Source organism: Sinohyriopsis cumingii, chromosome 1, assembly GCF_028554795.1.
Source record: "Sinohyriopsis cumingii isolate HCF-2022 chromosome 1, ASM2855479v2, whole genome shotgun sequence".
Classification (NCBI taxonomy): domain Eukaryota; kingdom Metazoa; phylum Mollusca; class Bivalvia; order Unionida; family Unionidae; genus Sinohyriopsis; species Sinohyriopsis cumingii.
Window position 1 is genome coordinate 166,292,201 of NC_142961.1, and position 23,597 is coordinate 166,315,797.

The window sequence follows — 23,597 nt, forward strand, 5'->3', positions numbered from 1 at the left end:
TCAGATTGGCATTATTTAGGATAAAACACATATAGTGTATCCACACAAAAAAAATGTTTTAGTAAAACCCAATTTAGATACTACCATCCGGTCATGCAGAGCAACAATGAATATATCATCATAATGACTGTTTTGTCGGCCATGTTGAAAATCCAGAAAGATATAATTTTCAGTTAGGACAAAATACAAATTGCATGAAGTGCTTTAGTGAACCCCTATGTTGATACTATAATATGTTCAACAAGATTTTGAACATAAATCAGACCATTACAATTATCATTTTTTGACAAATTACATATCAAATCATCAAACGTGTTTTAGTGCCAACCACATGTGAATAAAACCATTATTTCAGGAAGAATAGCCATAGCGAGAAATCTAGATGGAGGATCTGTTAGCCATTTTGTAACCTTAAATCGACATCATTCTGCACTTGGATCAACTACATTTAGTATAAAGTGTTTTAGTAAACATCTCTTGCCAATATGACAAGCAGTTAAAGAAAAGTAGCAATACAATATTTTCAAGAGGACTACCATGACATTGGAGGTCAGATCGGAACCGTCGTTTTTCAAAACCAACAATATATCTAATAAGTATTTTAATTTAATCTGTCTATCCGTATGACTATCCGTTCAGGAGGACTAGTGAAAGGAAGATTTGCAAAATAAGAACCATGACAATCACGTGGCACAGTTTGGACCAACTAAATACTAAAGATATATTTTAGTGAAATCCCCGTGTAGATACGACCATCTGTTTAGGAGGATTAATGATAACACGATTTTCAAGATGACCACCATGGCGGCGATGTTTGAAGTCAGATCGGTTTCATTTGCATTTAGCAACCATAATAAGGGGCCCTTTAGTTGAAACCCTATATTAACACAACTATTCCTTCAGAAGAAGAAGTGATACTAAGATTTTTAAAATAACCTTCATACTGTCCATAATGGCGGTTAGATCAGTAAAAAGTTTTATTAGAACCAACTAGACATGCAAAGTCTTTTATTGAAAATGCTACGTCGATATTTTCATTCGTAGGTAAACGCGATTTTCAAGACCGCAGTCCTGCTGACTGTGTGTGTGTGTGTGCGTGCGTGCGTGTGTATGTGTTTCCAATTTTAGTAATTCCTCCCAGTAGTTGAAGAAATAATAGGGACACAAACTTATGCGAATGAATGGACGAACCATGGCAGGCCATAGCCTAAATTCTTCTAGTCTTTGACCAGTTGAGCTAAATTCTTTTGCAACATCATCAAAAGCTCTGAGGTCGTTACGTGAAATTTTATTGTTCTAAAAGTTTTCAAACTTATATTCATAAGAATTATAAAATGCAAATGAGGTTCGTTGTTCATATAATTGTTTATTTTATATATCTTGTGATGAGTATGCTACAGTCTGCGCACACAAAAACCTTCTTGACTCAAGTACTGTTGCTAAGAATGTGCTACCGGTATTTTCTCAAGTTAAACGATGGATTTGTCGCTTTACTGTTCCATATATAGCTATGAAAAAATAAAATAAACATAAATATTAGGCATAAATAATTTACAAAGATGCCATTCAAATATAGGTTAATAATTTCAGTTACTTCAAAGTAAAGCCGAAAAAAGTAACTGACTGAAAAGAATTTGTTTTTAAAAGGCATCCTACTGAAGATAAAAATAACATTGAACACAAATTATATTATAGTGTAAATGTTATATAATATATATATATATATATATATATATATATATATATATATATATATATATATATATATATATAATTCCGTCACCTGCAACGCAATAGATAGTTCTGGAATTCGCAAATTTCTGATGGAAAATTGCACCAAATTATCATCAAGTTCGCTTCCTTATTATTCTAAGCTCGTGAACCAGATCAGGTCTTGAACTCAAATTTTAGTAAATATCTTGAAAAACGAATAGTGTATTCCAAAACCTGTTACTAAAGACATAATGATTGGATAAGTATTATTGCCTTACCTTTACTGCCATTAAATACTGGTCAACGAGGAAGAGATCATCGGGAGATAATTTGCACGTATGTTTCTGACCTTTGCCATGGATTCTCGCATTGTCTGGATCCTCCACACTAACTAAAGCCACAATATCATTTATCACCGCTGAATTATCGATCTAAATTGTAACAAATATAACACTGTTAGAATCGTAAGCATCTACAATAACTTATTTTTGCAAATCTTGAAAAACATCTTTCTCAACTTTTTATTATTATTTGAAACAGATTAGATTAACAACTTGACCATATATTAAAATATTTCTTTAAATTAGCAGATATTTAACTTAAAGACAAAAATGAGAAATTTCGGGTTCGATATATTTCATCAGCTAAGCAATATATGTATTGTTTAATGTATCAAAGTACCTCGTTTTGTGACAATTTAATGTCATATGGCACTTCGTTCACGTCGGTGACAATGAATTCGAACGTCTTTGTGTATGACATGGGTGGTTCACCGTTGTCTTGAGATCGAATGGTGACAGAGTATCTGCAAAATTACGTAAATAATTAGCAAAATGTTTATGTAGCATCTGTCTAAATGATGTCATCTCTATTATCCTAATTCTTCTTCTATGTACAAACCAACTTTTACTGGTGAAACATAGTAAGACATTAGCAATAATAAGCCCCTGCATAAAGTAAATGCTTTGAACAAAAATAACTGAATCAAGAGCAAGAAAAAGCTCATGCAGAATACGGAACGAGATCAAAAATACACATTTTTCATTAGTTATACTTACTTCAAAGCAAACGTTGAGACAAATCGAATGAAAAAAGGTTGCTAAAACCAAAACTGTAAAACATTTCAACAGACCTAACAAGCATTATGTACTAATGTCTCGTGAAAAACAAAGCGAAATTTGAAAAATAATGTTTGAGGTTGAGATTCATGTTTTAAATTTAATAAAGAAGCATGAACTTTATTTATGTTTGCATGTTTCCCAAGTCAAAGTGATTGCCACAGTTGACATAGTTTTATCACATCATTAGGTCTATCCAGACAGAAAGTACATGTATATAAAATTTTATAATCCGAGAAGAGAATGGGTATAAGTTATAATATTCTGCAGCACCAATCATTTTGAGCAATTTGCTCCAATTAGACTTTCGGAGACAAATGGATATGAATAAATTTATAAATCTGAACCTGTCGTGCTTTTCGAAGTCCAAGGCGGCTCTCGTCATAAGTGTCCCATTGTTGATTGTAAATATGTCCCAGTTTGATAAGACTTGATAGATATGTACATCCTCGGTATCGTCATCTACAGTTGATAGAGCTCCGATGACTAAACTGGCCTCATTTTCCGGTATACTGGTTATATCACTGTCCAGCATTATATCCTTTCAAAATGATACAAAAAGCCTAATAATATACGATGCAATTTACTGTAACAAATGATCGGTAACTTTAAAATAGACAGTATCTCAAATGTTTATCGCACCTTAAATGTACATTTACCTCCGATTTTGCTCCAAAGTACGCTATTTCGTCGTGAGCACTATGCTATTCTCAGTAGGTTGTATGCGTACAGAAATGCCAACAAACCTCTAAATAGCATATATATGAAGCTAAATTATTAATCTCAACTCATCTTATGACTACAAATCTGTGCAAAGTCCTCGAAAGTCATTTTGTACTAAACGGAGACTAATACCAACAAATGCTATTTTTTTTCCTCAATGATATACCAAACAATCTCGATTTGACAAAATACATATCACGCACTAATCGCTTGCTTTAACAAGCGACTAGGAGAATAAATTATTCTTTCACATACAATATCCCTAAAATCAGCCAGTGTGGAAATGAAATGATATACCCCAGGATGATGTGAATTCATGTGTTTTCTTCGAATATGAAAAGCGTTTCTCCCAATCTCTCTCTCTCTCTCTCTCTCTCTCTCTCTCTCTCTCTATATATATATATATATATATATATATATATATATATATATATATATATATATATATATGTGTGTGTGTGTGTGTGTGTGTGTGTGTGTGTGTGTGTGTTTTCTTTGAATCCTTCTTCTTCTGTGCTACAGAACTTGGTACTAACGCCTTTCGCATCATTACCAATCATTGTCACAAATACAAACTCATTCTGATTTATTGAGTTATGTAGTTATTGCTACAGTGAATGGCTATTTGTTATAAGACATGTTCACTTACGCGAGGCGGTTCATTAGCATTTATGATTCTAAATGACCAACTGCTTGAAAGGGTGAGGCCGCCTTTGTCTTCCACTTCAACTATAAGTTTCCGAGGTTCAGACATCGTCTCATAGTCTACCACTTTGTTAAGCAGAACATCGATCGTACAAAGTGTAGCTAGCACATCGTTCTGAAAAATGGTAAGATAAACTCTGCGTACATGGCGTTCTGAAAAGAGTTTTGATGTAACATTTGCCCTTTTTCCTGATTTATCTAACTTAACAACATTCTAAGAGGGTTCTACAGTGGTGTAAATAGTCAAGTGAAAATTAAGTATCAATGTTGCAACACGTCAAGAAAAGACCTTGTTCAATGGTATTCGAAATCGAGATACATCAGTGAGATAAGGTTTCCTTTAGGTGGTTTTGCTTATCTTGCAAATGCACGGGTTATATGCTTCAAGCTTGTTTGTTAATTAAATACATTTATGCTTTCCTTTGAATCCAATGCATCTTGTTATACTCTTTTCAATTTATTTCATCTCTTTATTGAATGAACCGATTTTCATGATATATGTACTAAAACGTACTTGAAAAATAATTTGTATATCATTTTACTTATCATTAAAAATAGAAATTAAAGATGGTTTATATTTCACATGAAGAAATGACAGCCTGGTACTTAGAGTAAACGTAAATAGGAAGAACAGTAAGGCATGTATAATTTCCTCCATCCGCTACTATACATGTCAAACATGAAAGCACATTACGTGGATTATTATATGTAAGGCTAATAACCGTAAGTTTAAAAGTAACATCTTTTAATTAGATGAGCCATTTCATCGGAAGCACTATTTTGAGGAAAATGTGTCTAATTACATGTATCATGTGGTTTGTTAATCAATACTTAAGATTATATTACATTCACCTGTTTACAAACTGGGCCTGTCGGGTCTAACTTAAACACATCATCCGAATAATTCCCAATGCGCATAGTTATTAGTTCAGACCGATCCTGATCTAGTACCGTTACAACTCCAATAATGTCATTAATCTTGTCATCTTCCGATATGGCCGATGTGTTCCTCGTCGGTTTCATCTCCAGAAAGACTGGTTCTTCATTCACATCCTCTATGGTGATTGTAATATTTCTTGATGTCTGCAAAAAAAGTTGAGTGGCTGGATTTAATTTTGAACTGAGCGTGTATTCTAATGCACACTGGTAACAACATAAAAGGAGCGAAATACAAACGTATAGGAAATTGAAGTGCCTGAACGTACAGAACATTACTTTGTTTTAAATGAGCGATGGAAAGATTGTAAAAATTTGCATGCTAGAACAAAACAATCCCATCTATGTTACTCAGATTTGTAGATTTTGTATTCCTTGTCGTATATTCCTGTGTCGTATCATAGTGACATCATATGTTGATGGTACAAACTTACAGGTACTGCAGACACCCTCATAATGGCAGAAAATACTTTATTATACCTTATTTTCTGATCATTGATGTATTCATATTTAACTGAGATCTAGACCTCTGAAAGATACTGTTACTGAATGCATGAGTGAAAGATGTACATTAAAAACAGTATAAGTATCATTACTTCTAAACCAAAACATATTTTTCTGTTCTAAGATTCTATTTCAAATTTAAGTTTGGATAGTAAATCAAAGATAGGGTAAAACAGCATCCTACACGCAGTTTAGTTACTTATATCCTATGGATTCTTTCAATACTTTGGAGATAGTGAATAAAAAGTACCGATAGAGGTGGGTCTCCATCATCAGTCACCCTGGCTTCAACTGTAATTGATGCTTCCCGCTCAAAATCCAACGATGCTATAACAATAACATCATTTCCATCAACACCAAAACAAGAGTTGGTATCAAGAAAGTACGCCAATGATTGTCCTTTGTCGTCATCATAGGCTTCTAATTTTCCAACCAAGGATCCAATTGGCAAAGATTCTGGTGCTGGAGCTCCTTAACATTTAAAAATAAGACAAAATACGAAAATTAAGTAGAAAAACTTCTTTCCTTATTGTGTATTTAGTATGTTAATGCAAAAGGTTCATTCTTTTCTAACTTATGTTACAATGAAGCTAAGTTCTGTAAATATGCTCAGCGATACGTTATTTCATTATTTTGAGTCATATTGAAAACTACTATTTACAAGAGACTTAAACATTTCGCGAGATGCAAACTCTAAAGGGATACATGTCTAAACTTTCAAAGTGTGATATAAACAATACCACTTTTTGTGTATGTTTTCATCTATATTCCAAGAAATACTTAGAGGTCAAATATTCTCATAGTAGTTAAAAAATAACTAAATGGGTTTGTTTACCTTTTTGCCTGAACGTTCGAAATCAATAATGTTCCGATATTGGTATTGCAGATGATGGTTACATTTTACTAACATGGATCTGATCATGTTGAAGTATAACTTTCTAAGTCACAATATTGTACCTACCTGTATAAATGAGAGAATATGGAGGGTCGTTTACATTTGAAATCACTATGTCCAAACATGTGGCATATGACTGAGGTGGCAGACCGCTGTCTGTCACCTGGACAATGATGCGGTATACATTCTTGATCTCAAAATTGAAACTGGGTTCCGACACCTATTAGAATCAAGAAAATGATTAAGACTCAGTTATCCATACAAAGTTGGAAAAGAATCAGCGAGCGAATCGGTATTTCAATATCACGTATTTGCAAAATACTAATTTATTTTCACACTAACTTATCAAACATTGAAGATGTCAATGTAATAAAATGTAATAATTTACACTTAAAAAATCCTGATTGCTTACATTTGTTTTCGGAATGTTGATCTCTGAAAAGAAAGTTTGAATCTAACTGCAGTATACGAGACAAATATAATTTACAACATCAAAACGCATGCAATTTTATGATTATCAAATGTCCGCGAATAAATCTTATCAACCTGAGATTTGAGAAGACAGTATTCTAGGGAAGTCTACATAATTTGTAAACAGAGCTTAAAACTTCTATGGATCGATGCCGGTTTTTGGTTGATTAGGAAGTTCATTTACCCACTAGTGGCATTGTTTTCCAAACTTTTGCCTCTTCTGCAATCTGTTTAGAAGTTAAAGAAAAGAAAATATTTGGTTTACGTTCATTCCCTTTTTGTGTTCTTTTCTTGTGTAGAATTTAAAGATCCGGCAACCTAAATATATTATAAAACTAAAGAGAATCCGTCAATGGCTGGATGAAGGTAAAAAAATTACACAGCCATTCAAGGTCGTCGTGGCACCGATAACTGGATAGTTTGGTTCGACCAACATGGCCTACAAGTGTAACCTTTCATTAGCATTACTGATCCCTTTGTAAAAACGAAGAATCTTATGCCTATTTATTAGCATATGTACATACCGATTTCTTCAACCAGCGCGTTTTGCATTTTTTAAAATACTTTTTCAGTGATTAGAACAAACACTTTCTTTTAAAAAAATGGTCAAATTATAAAGGGTACAAACTTGATATAAATCCTATCGAATTCCCCGACTTTGTTGGACAAGATATTATCCATCCACCATTTTATGAACGCGTTCACACCTAGCTGACACCCGAGTTCAGCTTGAATCAATGGAATGCACTATTTGATTGATAGACACAACCTTCAGCCGAAAGGTCAATGATTGGGACACAGTCCACACTAGAAATATGATGATAGTGTGCAACAATTGCTAAAGCTTTATATAAATGACAACCTCCATACTAATGCTACGACATTAGGTCTCAAACTAAAAAGAAAGAACGTGAAACTAACAATTTAAATAAAATTCAGCAAATGATTTATATTCCTATAATGCACAGTGAAATTTTCAAAAGACACTAACAGTATTGTGAATTAAATAACAAATAATAATAAATGCTCCATTACAAGTCCAAAAGTATCAAATGTTCTGAATGAATGCCAAATATCTTGAATGTCCTGTTGCGCCAGGAGTCTTGAATGTTTTGATGTCCCAATAGTATTGAAAGTAAATTATGCAACCAGAATGTATTTCAGCGAATTCACAAAAATCCCAAAATTAAAGTGGTAATCCAGTCAATGAGCTATTTAGTAGTTCCAATGAATGATTTAACTACAAATTCTGAATATAGATTCCCAGAGACTTATAAGAAACAGGAATGAAGGCTTTGTTTACAAAACCTCTATTGATATACAAACTGTCACCTGACCTATGACACAACAGTATGCCCTGGAATACCAATCATTTCTAATACAAAAATATCACTAATTTTCATAAACAAGGTCAGGTCTTGAACTTAAAGTCAAGTAAATGTCTTGTTTACTACTTAGAATTGTGACAAAAATCAGGTAGACATAACATAACAATAGTCAGATAGGAAAAACTTAAACCCTCATTCACCGGCAAAGGTCAAGTTCACAGGTTAAACATACATAGCACCGCGCGTACAATATGCTTGCACTATATTCTCTTTTTTTTTCTTTTTCGAGTATACCAAAACTTCCTGAATATTCCACTGAAAGGGTAAAGCGTCAAGTAAAACTGGTCAAATCTGTATAGTTAAATAACACGACTTGAGTCCGTTTTTGCGAAAAAGATCAGGGCAACATATTTTGTTGAATTCAAGTCCAATATCATAGAGTGGAAACTATTAAAATTTGTATCTCCTGAAAGGCATGCAGCAGAGCGCGTTAGAGGGGAACGTGCGACTAATTGGCGTCGTGCATCATGGGGAAAAAGTATGGCAATCCGTACTTTCTCTAAGATAGAGGATGTTAGTAATCTGGGGTATCATGAATGTCAAAAGTTTGACGACGTTTGTGTCACTGAGGAAATCACATATAAGGGACACGTGCGTGTATTTTGCAGTAAATAAATTGTATGTAGCACTCACCATAATATTATTTCCTTCTACTTTAAACCTTTTTTCAGCGTCATCCATTAATTTGTAGGTAAAGGTTTGTACGTCTGCTTTTAAATTATCTGGATCTGTTGAGGTTAGCGTTCCAATAAGAAAGTCTGGCTTTACATTTTCTGCAACCTTAAATAACAAAACAGTACAGAAAATAAAGAACACGAAGCAGTGACGCGATACACATTTTCTAATGAAATTAGGGAATCCTGTGCGTTTCAGTAAACCCTTTTGTTAAAAGACTCCCCTTCCCCCACTTTTCCCTGCTGGATCAATACACTAATTTGGTGCCAATCATAATATTGAGCAAATTCATACGTCAAGTGAAGAAAAGAAAAAACGTCGTATTCAACAACAATAATTGAAGAGCGCTGAAGCCGCTTTTGTTTTCATACATATTTTCCATATTTATAAAATTCATACGTAATAGGACATTTAGATGAAAATATACGAGTCGCTTGTTCAAATATCCACTGGTTTTGCAATAAATTTCACTAAGTGATACAGAAAGTTTCAGAACAAACATCTTTTATAATTATGTTACTGGAGAATAGGAAGGCAGTTTAACTTGGGTTGCAATTTAGCAACCTTTTGTTATGACACTGTCCCTACGTGGAATACTTACCTGTATTTAAATTTATCGCATTATTTAGGTACAACTTAAGTAAACTACTTATTCGTAAAATCTAAGTGAACTACTTACCTGATTGTTAGATAGTGTAATCTCGGTTGGTTTTTCGTTGACATCTAAAATATCGATGGAAATGTTTTTTTCAAAAGAGAGTGAAGGATCGCCATTGTCTATGACCTGTATCGTTACGTCGTGGATCTTCTCAGCTTCATAGTCAAGGAAGGCATTAGTTGAGATCTAGAAATAAAATGGTGCAACGTTTTTTAATGTATGCTATTTTAAAGAAATAAAGCTCTTTAGACATATACGAACCTGACAAGAACGAATTGTAAAGAATATAAAGTGGATTTACCATTTATTTAAAAACCATCCATGTATTTTATGCCTGAAAAAGAAGAATTATGTTACATCCGAATCTAGTCACAAAATGTTCTCGATTTTTAAAAAAATTAAAATAATAAAAATTGCCTCCTAAACAAGTAAAGATCAGGCATGTCCTATATGTAATTCACCAAAGTGTGTTTTGTCTTCCTTCCATTTGACTGCTTTACCTAATTAACTACTACCACTCCCAGACGATATTCTGGTTTAAGTTTAAAGTTTATTTCTCTCTTCCTTTTGTATGCGCACCTGTCTTTAACCAATAGAGAAGAGAAACAAAATATAGTATCCTGAAGATATTAGACCATTTATTAATATGATTATAGTAAAATCAATCTATACTTGGAAGTTTCAACATCTTACTCTCAGCTCATTGTTTGCGACGTAGAAGTAACTATCTTTATCTGCAATGGAAATTATGTGTGTCTGCCCTTTGTCTGGGTCGACAGCTGAGATTCTTGCCAGAACCCCACTTCTGGAATTCTCAAAGACAGAAAGTCGCTCCACTGCAGTACCATTCAAAAGTATGCCCTGCATCAAAGAGAGAGTTTCTGTAACAAGCTGATACACGTGCTTATATATATATATATATATATATATATATATATATATATATATATATATATATATATATATATATATATATATATATATATATGTTTTTCTCACTACTATCTAGATTAATAAAGCCATATCATTTATTTACGTTAATAAATCATATAATAACATGTTGTGACAACGCAAATTATTTTTTTTCAACTGAAAGAACAATATTGTCTTACGAGATCTTACTTGAAGGTATATATATAGATAAATGTGATCATTTCATACAAAATGTGCTTTAATATTCAAGTTTCTGCACACAATTTAGACGTGCTCATTTGTATCATAACCGTTTAATATAAATTTGTTTCGTCGCACAATTCTGTTTTTCGTACATAAAATACGTTACGTGTGAGGCGCTTAAGGGACATTTTCACTATCCGTTACTATACTAACCTTGAAGAAAAAAATCACTTTGTTTCGTCATGTAATGAACAGAATGGTATTATTCTCATTTTGAATGAAACGTATAAAACCTCTTGAATAATTTCACATTTTTGATCTAATGCTATCAAAAGGTGTGCACGACTTAAAAAGTTGTTCCACAATTTTCATTTGAAATGAGAACGCATTTAGAATACATTATAAATTTATCTGCTTGTACGAGTGTGCAAACATATATATATATATATATATATATATATATATATATATATATATATATATATATATATATATATATAGAAGTACTGCAACGTAAACGTAAGATTCGCGAATTTAAAATACTAAAAACCTTCAGTCTTTTTAAGCGAAAGAACATGAAATATTGCAGTGTCCAACTCAGGGAAGAAGTAAAAAAAAACATTCCCGCCAGTAGAAGTAGGAATTACCTTCAATCTTAAACACTAACCTTCACTTTCGATTTGCATGTACTTTCTTCCAACCCTTCTCGACCAAAGCAGGTCAACCGGTCATAAGTGTGTGTGTGTGTGTGTTTGTGTGTAACACGAAATAACCTGAATGGATTTACCTTATACAGAGATAATAAGGGTAAATTCAGTTTATGCAATTCTGTTATTGCAAAACCATTGTTTGTTCAAGTTCATTAACGTGGCCAACGCTAGATGAAGAAAGTTGAAATCAGTTACAAGTTTTTCTGTGACTTTGTTTCAGTGAACATTTGTAACATGACTGGTGACCTAGTGGTTAGAGCGTCCGTGTAGGATGCGGGAGTTCGTGGGTTCGAACCCTGCCGTCATACCAAAGACTTATAAAAATGGTAATAACAGCTGTTAGTGTTAGGACTGGTCGGCCTGGTATCAGGATAATGTGTCTGGGTGGGACATCATGCTACATGTCTACGGCATGATGCTCCAGTGATAGACATCACTATAAACTGCCACACTGCAACATCGTAGTGATGCCACTGAAAAATTTTTAAAGGTACGTTAAAGTCCAAATCACACACACACACACACACACACACACAACCTCTGACGATTTCCTTCAGGGTCTGTAAACTGTAATTTAATTGTCTGTATTTTGTAATATTAATTTGAAGTTATAATAAAACTAAAATTTCTAACAAATAATAAACTTCACCATAGTACGTTAAGTTGCTAAAACATCCTCCATCTTTAACAGTTGATTTTCATCTCACTGTCCGTCTCCATTTCTTATCAGATACAACTTTATTTTGAGTCTGTTTTGTTTAGTAGTCAAAAGTCGTTTGAATACCTTGAGGTCAATATTTGATTTTTGTCTGTGCTTATTCCTACCGTGGGATAGTCATTTGAGTCTTGTACTGTAATACTGAACGCCTTTGACATAGATAGCCCTTCTCTGTCTGTAACCGTAATCAGTATCTGTAGTTCTGACACTGACTCAAAGTCATACACTTCTCCTGTCCTGACGTCAGCTGTACAACGAGTTCCCTTGGAAAAAGAAAGATGAAAATACAGGTAAATACTTATTTTAAAAATCCTTAATTTACAAAACGACTGAAAGGTCTCCAAGGTGAAAACGCGTGAGCTGAAAAACAACATTAATGCCTAATAAAATGTATCTATGGTAAAACAAAGAGATCTATTTTATATGGTAAAACAAAGAGATCTATTTTATATGGTAAAACAAAGAGATCTATTTTATATGGTAAAACAAAGAGATCGAGGAATTAACTTATCAAAGACAAATTGCACCGAAAATTTACTTTGTAATCGCTTTCTTTTACCAGCACTCTGAATCAAATATATGTCTTTACTACTCCCATCTGTTTACTTTGGTTTGTTCTTCGTTAGAGGATATACTCAGTATTCAGTATTTTTCAAAGATAATTTAAGAGTACATAAAATATAAGATCGGAATGTTTATTGGCAGAAAGCCAGAACGTGAAAAGAGGAAACTAACTTATCCTCATTTCCATCTGCTGTGTACTATTAACCATTACATTGTACCATCTGCTGTACACTTTGCTCTTCACCATTAATTTGTACCATTATGATGTATATTCGCTATTAACGATTACATTGTACCATCTGCTGTACATTTTCCTATTAGCCATTACATTGTAACATCAGCTGTACAGTTTGATATTAACCATTATATTGTATCTTCTGGTGTACACTTTGCTATTAACCAATACATTGTACCAATATGCTGTACACTTGATATTAACCGTTACTTTGTACCATCTGTTGTACACTTTGCTATTAACCATTACATTGAACCATCTGCTGTACAATTTGATATTAACCATTACATTGTAATATCTGATGTACACGTTGCTATTAACCATTACATTGTACCATCTGCTATACACTTTGCATTGTACCGTCTGCTGTACACTTTGCTATTAACCATTACATTGAACCATCTGCTGTACAATTTGATATTAACCATTACATTGTAATATCTGATGTACACGTTGCTATTAACCATTACATTGTACCATCTGCTATACACTTTGCATTGTACCGTCTGCTGTACACTTTGCTATTCACCATTACATTGTACCATCTGCTATACACTTTGCATTGTACCGTCTGCTGTACATTTTGCTATTCACCATTACATTGAACCATCTGCCGTACAATTTGATATTATTCAGTACATTGTACCATCTGCTATAATCTTTGCTTTGCACCGTCTGCTGTACATTTTGCTATTCACCATTACATTGTAAAAGGTCAGAGACAGTAAATAGATTTAAGATTCTTTCCAATTGTGATGCATAAGAAAGCAAATGTATTCTGCTTGCAATGTGTACAACGTAATAATTTATACATGAAGTAATAGCTATGTTGTCCAATTAGTGGCTAACGTAAGAAATGGTTTAGGGAAAAAATCTTTAATGAAGAAAGATAATTGGTAATAGACGCCGAGAGCTATAATATTTATCCACAAGTAAGATAGTTTAAGACCAAAAATAGTTTTGACTAAATTTTACAACACTTGTGTGTTCATTAGTACTTTCAAGACTGGACTATTGTAACTCAGTTCTGTCTGGTTCATCTCAATATCTACTCCAGAAACTTCAAAAAGTTCAAAACACAGCTGCTCGGATCATACTTAGAGTACCATGATCAGAGCACACCTCCCCGCTGCTCTGTACCCTACACTGGCTATCCATTTGATCCAGAATCAAACACAAAATTTGTTCTCTGTGCTACATTTCACTGTCGGACTCTAGTCCAACATATCTATCTGACCTCACTCATGTGTACACACCAGCAAGATACTTACGCTCCTGTTCTGACAATCGTATCCTCATTATTTCCACTATGAAAACAAAGTCATATGGACAGCGTTCTTTCGCATACCAGGGCCCAGCAACGTGGAATGAATTGCCCACTGAACTTAGACTCAAAGAGACAGTGATTCACATTCAAGAGGGCTCTCAAAACTTACTTATTTCGACTGCAAGAACAAACTTAAAGACCTAATAATGTTTCCTACCTGAAATATTCTCAGCATGTTTTTTATTTTTTAATATTTTTCTAATTTCATGTTGTTTGTTTTTGTAATAATATTATCATGTTTCTTATCTTATTGGTGTTGTCTAATGTTGTAAAGCGCTTAGAGCTTCTAAAGATTAGGCGCTATACAAAGTCCTCATTATTATTATTATTATTATTATTATTATTATTATTTGTATTTGTTAGATCACGTTTATGAATAACCATTATTTACGTATGAAATAATATATGCTCGAAATTTCCTGCTTATTATTTTACTGGGAAAAGAAAACACAGAAGAACCAGGCATTATTGTTCATGAATATGTTACTTTCATGGAATCCAAAAGTTCATTGTTTTCTCTTTTTCTGAAATGTCAAGGACATGAACCAGGTATAACATTATGATACTGTATTTCTACCAAAAATATTAACACATTTCAACAAACCTTTGTAACAGGAAAGCATTGTTGGTTGTGTATAGAAATTTCACGACTTTGTGAAGCAAAGGAGATGATGTCCGAGGAATCGTAATCAAGAGCGACAAGTTCTCCCACCAGTGTCGCTACGGGAAGATTTTCTGACACATTTAGCTGGTTAGCTAGAAATGAATAGGAACTTTTGTTGTATGGAAGGACGCTTACACTGTAGGGCTCCTCGTTCACATTCAAAACGTTTATTATAAACACCTTTGTTGTCTGAAAATATAAATTTAAAACTGGCGTTCGTAAATCTGAATGAGCCAGACAAGTTTGTTCTTGGACACATTTTTTCATTTTCACATATTGGCGTTTGATCGATCTTTGGGAATACAAACATAATACGTTTAAACAATTAGGTATAATGGGAGGGTCTAAATTTCGTTATGAGGCTGTATTAATCTGAAAATAGTACAATTTGATACAATATCCGCTTCAAGTCTGCTTCATCGCCTTGCGTCGAGAAGGTAAATTTTGTACGTGTTTGTATACCCAGAATTTTATTATATGTCTATTTTGCAATGTGCACATTCATTGGACTGGATTTGTCAACTTAATCCTTGGAAACAAAATATCACTGTCTTTTTCCTACTTATGATTTTGAAAAATAAACTCTGATGAGAAACATGTTTCAAAAAATATTGTTAATCTCAATCATGAAAATATACCATTTGCAAAAATCATACTTAATCAAAACATTTTCGTTACCTCAGTTAATAGGTAAAATATCAACCGTATTATCTAAGGACAAGTTGCTACAAGATGCAGTAAATTTCTTAACAACAAAGCAACTTTGCCTAAAACGCTTGAGAAGGGTTTATTTTACTAGTTCATCAAATGGTCATACTATAATATAATGTATGCAGCTTTCACTTACATTCATCGAAGGTGTACCATTATCAGATGCAAGTATAGACAGTGTATATGACTGAACTTCTTCGTAATCAAGTTTCTGAGCAAGAATTAAATTATCCCCTTGTATGTTAAACTGTTCATGACCAGTCAATAAAGTGAACAGAATTTCTTGTCCTGGATCGTCATCTCTTGCTGTAATTACACTAAACGCTTTTCCTGGAGGAAAGTCTTCCGGAATCAACAAAGTGGACAAGGCTAAATCAGTTGGTTTTTCGTTGATATCTTTCACTGTAATTATTATCCTTGATGTGCTGCTAAGAGCAGGTTTCCCGTCGTCTACAGCTTTTATTACAATCTGATGGCTGGGCTGAGATTCATAATCCAGAAGACAGTACGACGCTCCTTTGTCCACACAGCCTGCTCCAACTGCATTCACCTGGAAATATTCCCAAATTAAAAAGAATGAGAAATGCATATACAAAGGAAATTTTCAAAAACGGCATTAACAATGCTAGTTCGAAGAATACAAATACCAGTAATTTCACCTTTCTGCAAATAATTTAAGTTAATTTTAAGAAATATATACAATTTTAACTTTTTAATCTCCTAAAAAAGACACGTACTTCTTTCCGTAGACATTCTGGATAATGTTTATAAATAAAACTTACTGAGTCCGACTAAACAGTACAAAAGTGATGAAGTTTTGTATTGAAAATTATTTTTATAAATACACCTTTTCTATTCAACCTTTCACGAAAGAAATTAACATGGCAATACTTTTAACTGGTCAAAGTTTTTAAAGATAAACCTTTACTGTTGAAAATAGAGCAGAAAATGTAGACACATTTTTCAAATATATTATCAATATTCGCAGATTTGCTGCAATACTAAATAATATATTAAACATCCGATGTAATCGGCAACCATATATAAATACAAACTTTTAGATAGGTTCAGAATACATTTCAATATCTCCATCATTTTTTATTATTTAAATTACCCAATGCATGTCCAAAGATGTAATTTACTTATGGCACGAATAATTACAACTCAAGTTAAATGACCCGGTATATTTAACCGTGTACAATGCGAACCAATCTGCAAACAGCAAAACCCAGATCTCCCGTTGTATAATGCGCCAGCAGATCTGAGTCTAAACTTTTCATTCTGCCGTAAATTAAAGTGAATAGCGTAAACTCAGATAGTTCAGATCATTAGGTGGGGGCATGTCTGTATCCATGATTTGAGCATTTTTGGCTGTGCCTTACAAATAAAACAATAATATAGTAGTCCCGTTACCTTAAGAACATTTCCAATAAGTTCAAATCGACCGCCCGCATCATCCAGTAACAAATAGGACAGGGTCTGAATTTCGGTTCTCAGGTTATCTGGGTCCTCAGCGGAAATGTATCCAATTATTTCTCCCTCCCGTGACATTTCCACAACCTTAAAAGGAAGAAAAGGGAGAAAAAAATGAATCCAGTTATATACCATACATAAAACGTGTACAATATGTACGCATTGTACTTACTCACTTTCGGTTAAATACATATAAATAAAAAGACATAATTGCATGACTAGTTTATTAAATAAATTCGTTTTGAATACGATGTCCATTATAAATACATGATTGTAACTGTACAAGATATAGTATTGACTTACTGGTGTAAATATTTTGTACATTAAATATAAATAGAGCGGGCGGATAAATTTTCTTTAAAGTTGCTTGAAGTTAAAGATTTATGTGTACCTCATTTGAAGTGAGCGTGGCTTCTCCGGGAACTTCATTAACATCTACGATATCAACAGAGAAAGTCTTTTGGAATTCCAGCATACCTTTGTCTGCAACCGTCACAGTTATCGCATATTTCTCATCGCTCTCGTAGTTGAATGTTGTACCTATTTATTTCAGTAGATTTCGTGAATATGGCACAATATCATCGATCATACTTTATGTTATCTTTTTTTTATTTACAAGATACGTAAATCAATATACTTTATTGACAGTGAAATGGGGTTCCTTATAAGAATAATAAACGGTTCAACTCAGAGAGGAAAAATGTTTGGTCGATAAAAGGTGAGTTTTGAGAAAACAACTAATGTTTGCAAAGTAAATTTTACCTTTAAAGACATTTATCTACGTAAATTGTGGAGTCCATTTTGTGAAAATTTGCACATTATTTCTTATTAAAGGCCTATTATTAATGGAAGCAACTAATAAGACATGATGCCATAACTGAAACTGAGCGATGTTTTGGGCACATGGCAATATTAAACACAGTTTGATAGATAATGCTTAATATAACAAGTCCCTCTCTTATTAGAAAATAAATATTTTAATTTTGAACGTTGCCATTATCACTATATGATCGTTAAATATTCTTTTTCGTTGATAACGATTGTCTTTAAAGTCATTGCAAGGAACCTGGCCAACAAAAGCATTTTGTTCACGTAGAGGATTTCAGCATAATGCAAGAGCATTTTTTCCTGCTGTGTGTGGATATGCATTCTAAGTACAGTTGAGGATTGAGTCTATATTAAATGGCCAATATTATATTATATTATATTATAATATGTTATATTATATTATATTATATTATATTATATTATATTATATTATATTATATTATATTATATTTCAAAGGCTAACAAAATAAGAAATGTCGCATAAAAATGGGTCCAAATTCATAAGTCTCTTAAAAATGTTCAAAAGCTCGTAATCTTGTTGATATTCTAGCAGTGATTCATTCAGATCGACTTCAACGTTGAATGAAACTGAGAGACCCTGATGTCGCAATTTTCCTATCAAAACTTGGTGACATTTTTGTATCCAATGTTTTAATAGTTTATCACATTTAGGGAAATGAGATAAGCGTAACTTTAAGATCAAATTCACACTTACGTTTGTTAATGGACTTCATAATGACATACCTTAGTTATGCAGGAGACTGACTACAAGAAATATGAAACATTTTGTAACCGTTAAGGACAACCATATTAAATGGCGCATCGACATCATTTTATACAAACCTATAAGCCCAGAAGGAGCAGTTTTGGATAACAGTCGATAAATCTTAAAAACAGACAAATGATGCTGGACATGTATATTGCCTGGTGTGCGACATATGAAAACTAAAAATGACTTCATATAATCAAGCGTGGAAAAAAAAGGACACGAAGACTAAATGTATAAGTGCAGGCAGAAAACGAGACAGATATACTTATGTTAATATGTCGAGATATGGAGTCTCAGCATTCATACGTCTGCGACTTTAACGCGCTTTCTGATTCGCCGAAGGGTTAAAAATTGCTGCAGTAAAGTAAAAGATTAACTGTCGGAAATTGTATCACCACTGTGACGTCATAATTAACCCCGTCACGTGGTGCCTCTGATACTTGCATTCATTATTCGTTGTTTAAAGAGAACCTTTTAAAGTGTAATAGAAAGGGTATAATGTTCTTAAATTAGAGGATGCAGACGGTGGTTTTAGTCCCCATATCTATTTTACCTGTTCCGCTGACGTGTCTCCAAACACGTTCAGTGTAATACAGTCAAACCATCAGTAACATCCTCAAATCTTCAACTAACATACTGCTATTTTCTAGTTTTAAACATGATCATGAGATTTCGTCTATCTCCCATTACCTGCACTGGTGGACAAAACTCCATTGCTTGATACATGGAAACTTCCACCTGCATTGTCCTTCAAGCTGAAGGTCAATATGTCTCCAGAATCAGGATCCGCGGCAAAGAACGATTCTAAAACTTGAGATCTCTTGTTTTCTATTACAGATATACGATCTGCGCTGTATAGCACATCCTGTGTTCAAGAGAAACATAACTACTTAAGAAAGAATTCACAGTGCTAAAACAGATGGTCTCCAATAAATGAAGAATGGTCTTATTTATTATACTTCCGGACTCCAAAGGTATTTTACACTATTAAACAATTTTATGTTCTGCTTATTTCAGTCATACTTCATCATGATATATAGTGTTTAGAAAATGTAAATTATTTTTAAATATGTTGACTGTGAAATGCAAACATTTTATATTATTAATAACATGCACATAGTATACTTATGTGTTCATGTTTGCCTGCACAGTTCGCCATCCCATTTGTTGTATATTTTCAAAGTTATTTTTTCTTAAGATTTATTACTAATCGGTTTGCGTTCTGCCGATCAAATAGTTGTATGGGCTGGAGATGACAAAATTTTTAATTCTGAGTTTCAGTTTTCAACTTTATGTTAACAAAAGTCAAAATCTCTTTGTTATTGGCTTGGAGTTGTAATCAAGTTTGAAACTCAAACTCCTAGTTTCATGAGTTTTGACTTGTTTTTCTTTTTAAATTGTATCAAATTGCAAACTGGATACGACTGCGTCTACTCAATACCCTCTTACCAAAGAAAATACGTCCATACTTAACACGCATCACTGAAGTTTTAATTTCAGTAGATCGAGTATTACGCAACCAGTGTTGTTTTGAAAACATTACAAATAGATTGGATTTTTTTGTTGAATACTGCACACTCATAATACTAACCACGGGTGGCTCGTTTTCGTCTTGAACAGCTACTGTAAAATAGTGTGTGAATTCCTTGCTGTCGCTCGTATCGACTTGAACGGTGATATCAAAGCTTTGATTAGCTTCAAAATCTACAGTGGATGCCGTTTTTAGAGTCACTTTGCATGTTGTAGTTTGACTCTGGAAATATTCAAATTGATACTAAATATCACACTGTATAACACGCACCAATTGCAAACAGCATGAACTTGTATCTACCATCGCGTAATGCGCTACGAAGTTCGCTTAAATTATTGACTAAACTTAAACAGCGTAGACCTTGATCCGGCAATGCAGCATCTTGATATATCAATCTGTGAAAAGCGTTTGTTGAATACTCATTTTTGTAACCACAACGTGAAACAAATACGACCTCCAAGCAAACCATTACCACGTTAATACAAGAGTAATTTTTGGAATATGAGATGTAATTGAAATAAACGGACGAGCAGCATGATTAGGTTTCAGATGGAAAAGTAAAGACTCCCTATAAATCTGCACATCGTATCGTATTTTGATTTCAAAATTTAGCGTGAATGTGTGGGGTTAAATGGCACAACAGTACACTCCTGGGTATACGGTGCCTTCTAAGTATAGACATCAACAAAAAGGAATAAAAACTTAGAAAAAGGTAATAAAGGGTAAACACCTTAAAATACAAAATCAATGTTTGGTTATATAGCAAGCATTTTTAATCAGTCCAAGGCCATCTAAGCGTAAGCGTCATTAAAGGACGCGGCCAAAGGTTGCCTCCAGTAGCTGTCTTGGACTTCATACACTTGGATGCATCAACTAGAGTCACTATCGTCAACCCTGAAAGGGGATTCAATGTTTAGGATAATTAAATTAAATGAGCATTTAACCTGCTTATGTAGATTTTGTAGAGTAGGTATTTATAAGTAGGCTCACTAGGTAAAAGTTTATATCTGGCAATAATGATTATGGAAAGTGCTGTGTGTGAAGAAACTAACAACACAATTCGCGAACGCAAAATCCGGAAAGAAAAAGTACACTCACCATTGTGCTGCAAACTCCACTGGGGTCTATGCCAAATGTTTTATTGATGTTTTCTTGATTTAAGCTGAATTCCATCTCAGTATTTGGCACATCATATGCAATGGTCAACGTGCCGACTACACTGTTTACTGGGGAGTTTTCTCTCACGATAGCGTTGTTGTCTTCATATTTAATGTCGGCCCCCTTCGATGTTAATATGAACGTCGGTGTTACTTCTCCGATGACAGAAATCGTGAATTTCTTTTGGACCTATTCATAAAGATAGTGGCATACAGACAATTATACGTAATATCTGATCAACTGATCCAAATTTTCTCGGAACCAAATGACATTAGGATGTGAAAAACACATAGTGTTAAAGTTTATGTTTTCCAGTACTCAGCAGCTTCTTGTTAATTTAACGTTTGCTCTTTTCTAGTGTGTATCGTCCAATATTTTTATGTAATTATATTGCAACTGCATTGATGTTTTTTTGGTGATTCGTTTCTCAAAAGCATAAAAATTATTTTATTACAGCCGTCGCTTATGTCATTCCTTATAGAAACTAAGAGTTTTTGAGCATATAGAACGAAAACATTGAATTTATTGGAAAGATATAATATTTCTGTATTTTTTTATTTATTTTATCGACAGGCTTTGAAGTTTATCATCTCAGGAGCTAAAGAAAACTTTCCTGAATTTTCAATATAGATCGTAAGAGGTACAAACAGCAGTAGTAATAGTAATTGCAGTAATAGCACATGTAACAGTACTAATTGTACTCGTTGTAGTAGTAGTAGTAGTAGTAATAGTAGTCTGGCCCAATCAGAGGGTGTGGCAGGGGTTAAATATGGCCACGGGCCACAGCTCCTAAACAATTCAGAAAATAATTAATATACGTCGTTGTGAACTCAGTTGTCGTTTAAATCTGTATATAGTAAATTATATGGGCTTGTTTTGGCCTTCGATTCATTTCCAAATCATCAATATAATCAGGGCCTTTTGGCCTTAAACTCTCTACGTGATCCAGGCCTCTCGCAACCTCTGACGGGGCCTGGTAGTAGTAGTAGTAGTAGTAGTAGCAGAAATAGCAGTGGCAGTAGAAACAGAAAATGATGTGGTAGTAGTAGTACAAGTTGCAATATTCTTAGTAGAATTAGAAACAGAATTAGTAGTAGTAGTAGTAGTACAAGAAGCAGTATTTTAGCAGAATTAGAAATAGTAGTAGTAGCAGTAGTAGTTCATTCTTTGTCTTCATATGGCAGGAAAAGCGAATGTTGTAGAAGCAGCAGCAAGTTGGTAATAACAGTAGCGTTTTAATGGTATCATGCTATGAAGAAAATGCAAAAGCATTAATAAATTAACTGAGCACTTTTAATTTCTGATCGTGTTCAGCAAAATCAACCTCCTGGTCTTACCATACGTGGACAGGAAACATTTGAGATTTCGTTTATATGTATAAATTAAAAAGTAAAGACGCTACTCACACTTGAATGTTCACCTCTATTGCTGTCTGTAACTTTGACTTCTATCGTATATAGACTGCCGGCTTTTAGATTGATTTCTGTCCTTGTCGTGAGGTTTCCAGTTTCGCTCAAAGCAAAAGAGCCGCTTGTGTCGAAAAGTAACTCGTATACATGTGGCTGGCCTGCGTCTTCGTCATCGACTGATAATACTCCTATGCGCGTACCGGCTGGGTCGCTTACTTTTACCACGTGACCTATTTACGATTCAAAAGGTCAATATTCAGTTAAGTGCTAAGTAAATAATATAGGGCTACTCTTTAGACTGCCTCCTGTCTTCTTGTTATATACCCATAATTCAATCTGTACTTGAAAACGTGACTTTCGTTCCAAACTTACGTTTTATAGTGTTCGTCTGCATATTATTAAGTGGTATTGTTTAACATTAATATCCGATAAAATACAACTTCGTTGCATTTTCCTCAGAGATATTAAAGAAAATATAATAACTTAACTTATAGACACATCTGAAGTGGAAGAACATATTTTTTCATCATTCATTGGAACGTTTGTTCTATAGTAGTTTTCTTGTTTCACGTTTGTCCTTAGCGTATTCATTTATATT

The 23,597-nt window shown here is 33.7% G+C and overlaps 1 protein-coding gene across 1 annotated transcript in view; it reads right to left on the reverse strand.

Moving 5' to 3' along the window:
• The window catches only part of LOC149808319 (protocadherin Fat 4-like), a 41,966-nt gene extending 24,584 nt beyond the window's left edge, over positions 1 to 17,382 (reverse strand). Inside the window, exons 1-14 of the mRNA XM_089967103.1 lie at positions 17,245 to 17,382; positions 15,968 to 16,381; positions 15,061 to 15,309; positions 12,438 to 12,593; positions 10,480 to 10,647; positions 9,808 to 9,972; positions 9,087 to 9,233; positions 6,661 to 6,814; positions 5,950 to 6,170; positions 5,112 to 5,342; positions 4,204 to 4,374; positions 3,179 to 3,372; positions 2,395 to 2,518; positions 1,992 to 2,144 (exon numbers count right to left, since the gene is read on the reverse strand). Of these exons, the coding sequence (XP_089823229.1) occupies positions 1,992 to 2,144; positions 2,395 to 2,518; positions 3,179 to 3,372; positions 4,204 to 4,374; positions 5,112 to 5,342; positions 5,950 to 6,170; positions 6,661 to 6,814; positions 9,087 to 9,233; positions 9,808 to 9,972; positions 10,480 to 10,647; positions 12,438 to 12,593; positions 15,061 to 15,309; positions 15,968 to 16,381; positions 17,245 to 17,382 (2,685 nt within the window). The remainder of the gene's footprint in view (positions 1 to 1,991; positions 2,145 to 2,394; positions 2,519 to 3,178; positions 3,373 to 4,203; positions 4,375 to 5,111; positions 5,343 to 5,949; positions 6,171 to 6,660; positions 6,815 to 9,086; positions 9,234 to 9,807; positions 9,973 to 10,479; positions 10,648 to 12,437; positions 12,594 to 15,060; positions 15,310 to 15,967; positions 16,382 to 17,244) is intronic.
• Between the last annotated feature and the right edge of the window lie 6,215 nt (positions 17,383 to 23,597).